General features: G+C 54.2%; 1 protein-coding gene across 2 annotated transcripts; it reads left to right on the forward strand.

Moving 5' to 3' along the window:
• Positions 1 to 3,006: 3,006 nt before the first annotated feature.
• Positions 3,007 to 9,899, forward strand: DYNLL2 (dynein light chain LC8-type 2). Of its 2 annotated transcripts, XM_041482664.1 has the most exons (3): positions 3,007 to 3,152; positions 6,305 to 6,443; positions 8,020 to 9,899. In XM_041482664.1, exons 2-3 carry the CDS (start codon positions 6,312 to 6,314, stop codon positions 8,155 to 8,157), a joined length of 270 nt encoding a protein of 89 aa, XP_041338598.1. In that variant the 5' UTR covers positions 3,007 to 3,152; positions 6,305 to 6,311; the 3' UTR covers positions 8,158 to 9,899. The 2 variants fall into 2 exon arrangements, with proteins under 2 accessions (XP_041338598.1, XP_041338596.1); XM_041482662.1 differs by lacking the exon at positions 3,007 to 3,152 and having other exon boundaries at positions 6,291 to 6,443.
• The last annotated feature ends 1,404 nt before the right edge of the window (positions 9,900 to 11,303 follow it).

Raw genomic sequence — 11,303 nt, forward strand, 5'->3', positions numbered from 1 at the left:
TAACCTGGGATTGTAAACACATCCCAGGGGAAGCACGAGGCCACGGGGCAGGAGGAGCACAGCCTTAGATGGCAAACTGCTTCTCACGCCTTTTCCTGTGAATCTCTGTGAAGTGCTTTATATAGTCCACTCAGAGGAATTTATAAACAACTACCTTTTGTCACTCTTCAGGAATGCATCTCCCTCCGTCAATCCTCCAAGCACTTTCTTTGTCAAGGCCACGCTCCTTGCACTGGAAGGAGCAGGACTGAGCCAGGCAGGAGCAGGATTCCTCCACTTCCTCTTGCTGCAGATGCTTTGGGAGGAGGCAGGATGTAACTGGGATAGGGTTCCACTGGGATTATAGAAGCAGCCACCAGCTCTGGAGCCAGCCCTGGGGACTGTAGGCTGTCACCAGCTGGGTTCAGGGCCACTCCTTGATACCTTGTCCCTTTGCTCCTAAAGGCAGCTGCCTCTTGCCCTGGGCTGAAGGTACCCACGGGCTGCTCCAGGATAGGAGGGAGACAAGTGCTGGTGCTGCACTGGGAAAATACCAAGAGGTCCACATGGTGTGACTCCCGGAGATGTCCTGTGCAGGGTTAAAAGCTGGACTCAACGATCCTCGTGGGTCTTTTCCAGCTCAGAGTATTCCGTGATGGGAGCCCTCTTGGCAAAGGGCTCACACTGAGTGGGACAGACAGGATAAGCATCGCCCAGCAGCCTCTGGCCCTAAAACCTGCCAGGCCCCGCAGCTGCCCTGCCTCAGCTCAGCCCTGAGAGCAGAGCACAACCCTCCCCGGTGCGAGCGGCGGCTCCGTTCCAAGGCTCTGCGCCGCCCGGTCTGGAAAGCTCATAAAGCACACGGCTCAGATCTGCTGCCTCAACAGAGCCTCGGCACAGCTATAAATAGCCCAGCCAAGCGTGGTGCAGCGAACCTGAGCGCGGCCGGCCGCCCTCGTGGGCAGGCGCTCCGGGAGCCGTGTGGGGACCGCCGGCTCGCCCGTCCGCAGCACGGCCTGAGGGACTGGCTCTGGTCAGGAGGCTGAGACTGTCACCTGCCTGGGCATGGCCTTGTCCCCACCGTGCTCCTACAACCTCAGTGCCGGGCACTGCAGTGTTCATTCATCCTCACTTTGTTTTCTGCTGCTGACTTGTCTCTTAAAGCAGGAGCTCAGCTCTGGACCCATTAAGGAACAGTAAATATTTTATTTGCTGTTGGAGTTCTGACCAGTATCTCAGAGGCTACAAAGGTCACAGTAGGAAATATCTATTTCATTAGCAAACGGGATTGGCCCATTCTGGGGCTGCTGGCTTGTGGAGTGAACCCAGCCTGTCCCCTGGGTGCTGTTACCAGCTGTAAGCTTGTCTTCATTCAGCAATCAAGTCAGGGAGGTTTCAGGACCTGGAGTGGTTTTCTTGGTTCTCAAGGCTATGCAGGCAATTAAAACTGGTCTTATTAAGGAGCAGCTGAGCCCGGGCAGCGCTGTCTCCCTCTCACTGCTGTTCGGGCGCTGCAGCGTGGGAACGGGGACAGCACAGGCATCAGGATTTTTTGTTTTGCTGGGCTTTTCTTCAGGTAGCTCCTGCAAAGGGCTTCTTGGCACTGCTGCTCAAGTGAAATGGAGCAACCAAAACGGGAGCTGGCTGGCGGCCAGCCCGGCAGCCAGGGGGGCCGGTGTGTGCCTGGAGCCCGGCTATCGAGGGCAGGAGCCCCGTGGGGGACAGCCAAGTGTCTGAAGTGCCAGGGTCACACCTGCATTTCAGGACCTCTGTGCAGGAAAGCCAAGAGTGTGAAGCACCGGGGTCACACCTGTGTGCCGGGGTCTGGCCAGGCTGGGATCCCTCACTGCCACCCCAGCACAGGGTGCTGAGAGCTCATGAGCGAGCAGAGAGGTTTCATTCTGCCCTCTCGGCTTTGCGTGTCTGTGGAACACTGCCTGTTCTCGGGGTGAAGGTACGAGGAAGCAGCTCAAACAGCCCCGTGTCACCCCCCAGCCTCTGGGTGTGCAGGGACAGTTCTCGGCAGCACAGTACCCAGGTTTGGGATTTTATCAGCTTTCCCACACAAAACAAGGCTGGCAGGAAAAAGGGCCTGGCAGGATGCCCTGAGACATCCCAGGGGAAAAGCATAACTCCCACAGGATATGGGGCTGGCACTTTAGTGAAAGCTAAAGTGGTGGTTCCCAGACTTCACTGGGCATTCCCCACGCTTTGATCCCTGTAAGAAAACCCCAAAAAACAATGGAGCACTTTTGATGTGCTCAGGAGGGGGAAATGTGTCTGGGGAGATGCTGAGTCCTGTGGGGGCACTGAGCACCTGCCGGCTGTGACCTGAAAACCTGGACATTTGGGGTATGTCTGCAGCTCCAGGGAACGTGGATCTGTCCCAAATGGGGTGTGAACATTTTCTCAAGTCCCTCTCTCCCGTTAGTGCCTTTCAGCTGTATGTGCCACTGTGGGAGGACATCACAAGGCTCAGGAGATCCATGAGCACCACAGGCTGGAGATCTCAGGTGAAAGGTGCCACTGAGGTGCCAAGCTGCAACTCATCACCAAGACAGGACTACATTTGACTCAGGCTGAGCCCTCTGACCGAGAACACTCTGGTGTGTGACCCAACCCAGTGAGCTCCTCTTAGAAGGGTTCAGGCTCCCGCCGGGGATCGGAGTCCCCAAGGCAGAGGGGACCCCCGCAGAAGAACCATGACCCCCTACGGCAACAAAGATCCCTCTAGGGATCAGCCACTCCAGGGATCAGGCTCTTTCCCCGGGGATGGGGGGCAGAAGGAGCGGAACCCCCAGGTACCACCGACCCCTCACACCTGCCCGGGCCCCTCACGGCCCCTCACGGCGCCCCCGCCCCCCCGACCCCGCCCCTCCCCGCCGCGCGCCGCCCCGCGGCATTGTGGGATGAAACAGGATGTAGGCAGAACAGCGCGGGCGGACGGGCCGGGCGCGGCGGGCCGCGCGGGGCGGCGCGGCCAATGGGGTGGCGGTGGCCCGCGCGCCGCAGCGGGCGGGGCGGTATTTGAGAGCGGCGCGGCGCCGGGGCGCAGAGCGCGCGGGGCGCCGAGCGGAGCGGAGCGGGCTGAGGCAGCGCGGCCGGGCCTCCTCACACCTCCTTCTCCTCGGTGCCGTGCCTCGCCCTCCCGGGGTGGCCCTGTCACTGTGAAGGTGAGCGATGTCTCCGCTGGGCTGTGGGTCTCCAAGCCTCGCCCGACACCGGTCGCTCCGTGTGCGGGGTGGCGGCGGGGCCGCCCCGAGGGCGGAGGTCGCTGCCGTGGCCGGGCGCGACCGGCTCTTGGGGAGCGATCGGAACCCGCCCCTTCCTAGGGGGCCGCGCGGCTGCGGAGCCGGTCCCGCTCCAGGCAAGGTCACCGCGGCCTCGGGCGCCCCCGGAGCTCCCCCCGTGAAGGTCACGCAGGGCTCCGGCTCCCGGGAGCCCTGCGGGGGAAGGGGCTGTGCCGCACCCCCTCCCAGGGCCCTTTTCGGCCAAGGTGGTGGATGCGGTTCGTGCAGGGGTTGGGCCCCGTCCCCAGTAGCGAAATCCATGCTGTCCTGGTGGTGGAGCGGTGGGTGCTGGGCTTGGGCCCCGTTCCGAGCCGGGGGATCTATGCTGCCCTGGTGGGGGAAGTGGTGGGTGCTCCCATCCTCGGGATCCATGCTGTCCTCATGGGGGAGGTGGTGGATGTTTGGCTTCAGCCCCATCTCATTTCTAGGGTTTTATCCTGCCCTGAGAGGGAAAGAGTGGTTACCAGGGGGCTTATGTCTCATGCTCTTCCCAAAGCCCCAGCTTGTCCCGCTGGAGTACAGGGCTTGAACATGCAATTAAGACCTTACGCTACCCTGGTAAGAAAAGGGTAGGGTGCTGCCTTGGGCCTGATTTCCCTTCCAAGGCCTCATACTCTGCTGGAGTGGTAGCTGGGGCTGTGGTCTTCCTCCTCACATACCACATCCTGCCCTTGGGGAGAAGGGGTGGCTGCTGGAGCTGTTATGTTACCCCTTCCTAGGCCTATCTTGCCCTGAGATGAGTGCTGGGGCTTTGTGGTTTTCCTCAAGGAGGGCCATATTGGGTGGCAAGACCCCGAGAGCCACCTGTGATCTCATGGTTTAGGATTGTGCTATGTCTGTGCTGCTGCTGTGGGCTGCCTCGTTGGGAGGGTGGCCCTGTAACCCCCCAGGGAGCGAGCAGAGACTGGGGCTGTGCTCTGGTGTTCAGGTGGGTGCAGGGTGTGACACTCCTTTGGCCCGTGCAGCAGCACAGCCACTGCCAGCCCCTGCCGTGGGGGATGCTGTGCCCTGGAGCAGTGCAGGGAAGGCCTCCTGGCCAGTGTGTGCAGCCCTGCTGAAGGATAATCATTTTTTCCTCTGGCGCTGTCGCCCGCGGCAGCACAGGCCTGCACTGGGATGCTCCTCGCCTAGACAATGAGGAGGGAAGGTGCCTTTTGCAGGTCACACTGTGCCTGGTTATGCAATAGCAGGTGCCCTCTGAACTCTGAGCAGTGCAGGTGTGTGAAGGCCTGTTGTACTTGCTCTCTTTCCCTAAAGAAGCTTTTCGGGAAGAATGACCCACAAGTGGATTTCTGTTGCTTCCTTCTTCCTGTGGACTGGACACCCAGAAGACTTTTCCAAGGGATCGTCAGATTCCTGGGTGGTGAATCCAGCTCTCCAGGCAGTTTGGGCTGTTCTGAGCTGTGCCTTCTCTTCCCTCAGCTTCTGGGCTGCAGGCAAAACCCTGCTGGCTGAAACCGTGGCATGGAAAGGAGCAAAGAGCCGGGAAGTGGCTTTTGCAGGGCTGTGATAGGGGCATGTGCTCTCTGTTGGCAGTGGAGCTCAGTTCCTGTCATTCCTCCCGATGCTGTTAGTGTGTGTTAATAGCAGTGCTCTATTAAACACTATATCTAAACTGTATAAATTAAGGTGGCAATAGAAGTCTTCAAGTGCAGGCAGAGGGAAGAATTGAAGTATTGTAATCAGAGGGCTGCAATTATGTAACCGGATTCTCTTTCTGGGTAGCAAGCTCCTTTAATTGCTGTAACAAAGCTACTCCTTCAGTTTTCTGGGGCTCTTCCAGGAAGTGATCATTGCAGCAGATTTTTTCACTCCACAGCAAAGCTAAAAATGTGTAGTTTCACTGTTTCAAAACACACTTGGTAGTATCACTCAAGACTTAGAGTGCTGTAAAAGGATTTAGGAAACTTAATGGTGCTCTGCAGGCTTAATTGGAGGTACTGCTTGCCATTAAGAGGCTTATTCCCACAAAGTTTTAATGTGCTGGGGTAAGAGCTGCTGCAAGGTGAGCAGCTGGATCCCCAAGTAATGTGTACCTCCCCAGGCCTTGAGTGGGGAATGGGAATGAGGACTGTGGTGCCCAGAGCAGGCCTTCATGGTGGGCCTTCTCCAGGGCTTGAAGAAAGACTGCAGTGTTGGCATCGTGAAATCCCAGTTTTCTAGGATAATAGGAACTGTGCTGGACACCTCCCTGGAAAGGCCGTGTCAGATCTAATGGCTGCAGTGGCTGGTACAAAGCAGTTTAATTTTGAGAGCAAAGGGGGCTCTCACCTCACTCCAGGACAAGTCTGGGACTGCAGTAACATGCTGGTTTTGGCATCTGTGTTGTGGTTCCCACTTGAGGAGGGGGCAGGAAAGGGAGAGCTTTGCCAAGCTCTGTCTCTGTGGTGGGACCTGCTTCTCCTGCCCTGTTTCCAGGCTGCAGTGTGGTGGTAACCTGCTTCTGGCTCATCAGACTGGCTCTGTCCCGTGGGAACAGCTCAAGGCTGGATTTCATGGCAGAGCAGCAGGGAAGTCAAGGTGTGATGATGGCTGAATGTGGGACAATGCTCCTTCCAGGCTAAACTAGCAGCAGGAGCTGTGACACCTGGGATGGGGTAGAATAAAAGCACTGCTGCTCTGAATGTGCTTCCTGAGCCTCTGTGCCCGTGGCAGACAGTCTGGGATCTGTTGCTTGCAAGGCTCTGAGCAGGGGATGTTCCAAAACACTGGTACACCTGGACAGCACACTTGGTGTAGCCTATTGATGTGCAGGAGGGCTGTGGCTCTCTGCAGATCCCGTCTCCTCCCACACATAAGCTTTTCCTGCGTGTGGTGATGCTGGACTACCTCTGATCTAACGTCCTGCCCGTGCTCCGGCTGAGGGGCACCTTGGCCTGGGGCTGCTGTAGGCAACCCCGATAAACTCACTGTGGCCATAGCAGGGGTTTGTGCTATCGCCCTGTGACGCAGCCTGCACAGAAAGGACAACCTCTGATGCACAGGAAGCGTCTCCTGTTTGGGAAGGGATTAAAGGAATCTATGTTCTGCCTTAGGTTCACCATGTCTGACAGAAAGGCTGTGATCAAGAATGCGGACATGTCCGAGGACATGCAGCAGGATGCTGTAGACTGTGCTACACAGGCCATGGAGAAGTACAACATAGAAAAGGACATTGCAGCATATATCAAGAAGGTAACTCCGGGATGAGGGTGCTGTGCTGGCTGCGACTTCCCAAAGCTCCTGAGTCTGTCAGGAGCTGAGTGGCTGAGGCTTCATGCTTGCGTGCTGGGAGGGAGAAGATACTTGGCTTCTTGGCTGCTTTACTGCTGTTTTCAAGAGGATGGAGTGACTTCTCCAAGGTCAGGGGAGGGCTGTGGCAGAGCTCTGGCAGGCTCCGAGCAAACTGCAAGTGCTGTCCCTCAGGATTTGCCAGCCTGGAAAGGGCTGGCAGCTGCCTCTGCTTAGGACTTGCTCCACAGACCTGCAGCACCAGTGCAGGTGGGATTACCCCGATGTTTCACTTGGTGGGCAGCAGTGCAGATGTGGTTCTGGGGTCTGGCTGCTGGGGCTGTGGAAGCTGCTGTGTTACAAACAGTGCTGGCAGCTGCCCTGGCTGGTGAAGAGCTTCTCTCCCCATTTGCAGGAGCCTGTTAATTGAGTCTCTTGCTTGATGATGGCACCTGGGGAGCTGTTGGTTCCCCCTATGGCAGCTTCTCAGAATGGTCAGGAAAAATGCTCTTGGAGGAGGGAAATCTTATTTCAGAGGCAGTGAAGTCCTGGCACCTGGGCTGGTCTTTGGGCCTTGCTTGTAATCTAAGCTTGAAGGCGAAGGATTCAAAGGTGTCTCCTGACTTCTCAGATCACTTTGAGGCATGACTTAGCTCTATGTGCTTGGGGCAATGCAGCCTGTAAAGTGAGGGAGTGCAACAGAAGGCATCCAAAAAGAACTTGGCCTTTATTTCATGAGTGTGTTGGGAGGAGGGAAGCAATTTGATGCACCTTCGTGCTCTGGCAAGAAAGCCTTTTCCTTACTTCAAAGGTTACCTGCAAACAGCTCAAACTCTTCTGCTGTCTGAGAACTAGAACTGGCTTTAATCTTGGGTGTTGAGTCTGTTCTTCTGGCTCTGTCTCAGGGGAGGGAAGGGTGTTCTTGAGAGTCTTGTGTTAATTAGAGGGAGGAAAATGGTCTTTAACCCTATCCTGCCTGTGAAGTAGGAGAAGGCTGTTGAACCAGGATTCAGCTTGCTTACCTCTGACCTCTTGGGTCTTTGCTCTTGGCCTGTGAATCTGCCTGCTCATTTTCAGCGTGGATTTTCTCCCCTTTGTGTACGAGAGTCCCAAATAGAAGAAGCCAGGCTTTTCTTCCTTCCTTTTTTTAGGTGACCTTTAAGCTCAGATGCCTTGCTGGAGCAGACATGCCAAAACCTTTTTTATTTTTTGTGAGTGGGTTTGGAATGGGAGAGAATTATTCCCCTGATTAGCCTACACACAGGGCTGTACCAAGGAGAGCTCTTGCATCTTCTCCTCCTGCCCAGGGCTGATGGTGCTCTAAGGCTTAGAAGATGTTTTGCTTGTGTTGAATCCTTCAAACAATCCAGTGCAGAGGTTTGGTTGCTTAATTTAATAGTGTCTTTCAGTGGGGTGTCTCAAGATGCTGCAGATGGGAGGAGAGGTGATAGTATGTGAACAGAACCAGCTCAGAATTTGTGCTTAGAACTATTTTGATGTAGGCTTTCTTGGCCTTAATGCCTCTCTTCTCTTTCTTCAGGAATTTGACAAGAAATACAACCCAACTTGGCACTGCATTGTTGGCAGAAACTTTGGCAGCTATGTAACACATGAGACAAAGCACTTCATCTATTTTTACTTGGGTCAGGTTGCAATTCTTCTCTTCAAGTCTGGATAGGAAGTAGGAGCGATTGAAATTTGGACTGTAATGCACTGATGGCTGAAGCCACGACTCCCTCTAACATGGCTATGCCGCTGCATGGACTGTATACTATATTTAATGTGTATATGTTGCAGTAAAAATCTACTTCTGTTTAGTTGCCTGGGAAGAAGGCGGCATTTTTTTGTTACTGCTTTTTTTGGTTGTATTGCACTAGGAAACCTGTAAATGCTTAAACAATGGCCTTTACGTGGGAAGAAATAAAACTATTCCACAACAGCTCCCTCACTGGTAACTCCTTCTTTGAGGCTGGGAAAACTTTTTTGGGCAGGCCAAAAGCCCCAGACTTCCTTACTGAGTCCTGTTAGACTGTTAATCTTGCAAAGAGGAGCAAAGCCAGTGTGAGCCTCTGTCCCACCCTGCAGACTGTAGAGAGCTGGCTCTCCCAGTACCCTCGGGGTAGGCCTTAAACCTTCCCTGAAAGCTGGTGGGGTGGCTCTGGGTGACGTGGCTTCCACACCCAAGGTGATCTCCACCTTTGACTGTGATACAGGCTTGCAGCTGGCACCCCTCGGTGTTCTTGCTCAGTGCCCTTCGCTGTATTTTTGGCTCTGCTGAAACATTGACCTAGACTTGAGTAAGCAATTCAGCGTGGTCTAGAAGGCTTCAAAACCAGCCCCTGAGTTCCTGCTTGTTGCAGAAAGCAGCAATCCTGTGGCTGAAGTCTTTAGACCTCCATACTGAGTCTAAAGCCACGTGGCCCGGCCCCGCAATGGAGTAGGATATCAAATTGGTGACTACTGACAACAGCTCGATTCGGCATGTTTGTAGCCAGTTGTCTCAACACTGCCTTAACTTGATGCTCTCCTTAAAGCAAGCTAGTCGTGTGGAAGACTTGTAAGTGGCCACTGTCTCTTTTTTTCTTTTTTTCTTTTATTTTATTTTCTGTAGCTAATAAGCTATTTCCGGAGGATTGTCCTCTATGTTCTGATATCTGCTTTTGTTCTTAAAGCACAGTACCAAGAAGTTAAATTTACATGTGATGTTTGTGTGAAGGAAACTCATGTGACATCTGCTTCAAAGGCAGACAAATGTCTTGGTCTCCAATAGGTTCAGCAGTGATGTTGTCTTAGTACGTACTGACTCGGGATTACACTGCAGGAAGTTCTGACCTGGGTGTGCAGAAATGCTGTGTGATGGCAAATAAATCCCTGGTGCTTGTTATAAGCTCTAATTATTGGTTTGCTGACTAATGCATTGGCAATACCACTGGGCTGATGAGCCCAGCTTGTGTTTCTGAGATTAATTTGGTGTTGGGAATAAATCATTGCTGGGGGCAAAGGGCACAGTGAAGGGAGCTCTTTGTGAAATGATTTGGTGACCCAGGTTGATGACTTCCTGAAGTAAAAGTCCTTCTTGTCTCTGTGCAAAATCCAAAGTATGCCTAATTTTGTATTATGGATAGAACAATGTTGTAACTAGAAAGAATGTAGCTGTCATAAGTTCATGTTGATGGAAATGTCTGCACTGGGATAATGTGCCTTGGGCTGTCTGGGGCACTTGTGTGGTCTTGTCTCTTCAGAACTCCACTCTGGGTCTGAAAGGAGAATGTTTTGGGTTTGTTTTTTTCCAAGCATGAGTCTAATGTGAAATCTGTTCACGGTCTCTCGTGGAGCAAGATCTGTTCCCTTCATAACTGCAATTGCTCAAATACCATTTATTTTTTTTTCAAACATTAAAGGTGAATTGACACATTTAAACAGCCTCTGGCTTCTTCTTCCTTACCAGCTTTCCTGAGCAAAGCCTGTCCTTCTCCAGAGAGGGTGAGCAGTGATTTTGTCTGCCCTGGAAGGTGCTGATGACCCAAAGAAGGCAGGTCAGGGAGGTAGAAATTACCAGAGGAGCTTAGGTGGCCCCTCTGTGCTGGTGCTGACCTCCAGCTCAGCTCAAAGGCTGAGCTAGAGGGGAGGGATTGAGGGAATTGTGTCCTGCTGCACCCTGATGGGATGCTCTGTGCCAAGTAACCTGGATCTCAATGGCTGGGAGCTGACCTCTTAATGGCTTGAGGCAGCCCGGGGGTGGTACAGCAGCTTCCTGCATGGGAAGGTGTCTCCCTGCTTCCCAAGAAAGCAGGTTTTCCCTTCAGTTCCTCCCTGAGCTGGAGAGAAAGCTGAGAGCTGATTCTGATGTGTTTAATGCCTCTCACGGTGCGGGGGCTGTGGGCTTGCCCTTAAACAACCCCCTCAGCTTGTTATCTTGCTCCCGATGCAACCTAAATGTGGGGTTGTGGCCTGGGTGATATTTTGGAAAAGCTGTGGGCTCTTCCCAAGCGCGGCAGTGTAACAGCTCTGCTGTGGCACAGTAACACCAGCGTGAGCAGCGTGACTCAGCCGAGCGCTCCACGCGGGCTGAGCGCTCGCAGGCAGCAGCACGGCTGTTACACACCGGCCATCTGCTCCAGCCTGCACCTGCCAGTGCCCCAGAGCAGGGGTGGTTTCTACTTTAGGGGAGCTGGCAGTGATGCTCTTTTCTCGGTAGTCCCAGCCTTTTAGCTGGAAGTGGAATTGCTGGGTTTGAGTGCCAGCTGGGCTGTGCTGGGGCTCTGCATTCCAGGCCTGGCTCAGGCTGGGTTAATACTGGCTCCAAGGAAATGTGCAGCCATGTGGGGCTGGGCTAGTCAAGCCCCCTCTGTGCACAGGGCCCTCAGACAAAGCAAGAGGCAGAGAAACTGGATCTTGAACCCCAGCTGCAGTACAGGAGGCTGCTGATCCAAACCTCAGGTGAAGTAATGCTTTTGCAGCCTGAGTTTCATCTGGGAAACCCCAATTCCAGCCATGTATCCAGGGGCTCTGGTACTGCTGGAGATCCATCTCTGGTGGGATGGGGAGGCCCTGCCGGTGCTGGAGGGATGGTGTGCCCTGGAGCTGACACACGCTAGTGCAAAGCGGGCTTGGTGCTTCCTTGGATGTTCTTCAGGCTGAGGAAGAGGAGCTGTTGGTCACATATTCAGGAACTTGGCAGTGAAACAGAGCAGTCTTTCCCCTAAACCATCTTCCTTGCAGCACTGGGGGCCTGGAAAACACAAACTGCCTGAATTTGAGCAGTGCTTCCCTCTACACAGCTGAGAGCAGGGGGAGGTTTGATCTTGGAGCTGTGTCCCACTG

The sequence above is a fragment of the Pyrgilauda ruficollis genome, unplaced genomic scaffold (assembly GCF_017590135.1).
Source record: "Pyrgilauda ruficollis isolate IOZ18807 unplaced genomic scaffold, ASM1759013v1 scaffold59, whole genome shotgun sequence".
In the NCBI taxonomy this organism is placed as follows: Eukaryota; Metazoa; Chordata; class Aves; order Passeriformes; family Passeridae; genus Pyrgilauda; species Pyrgilauda ruficollis.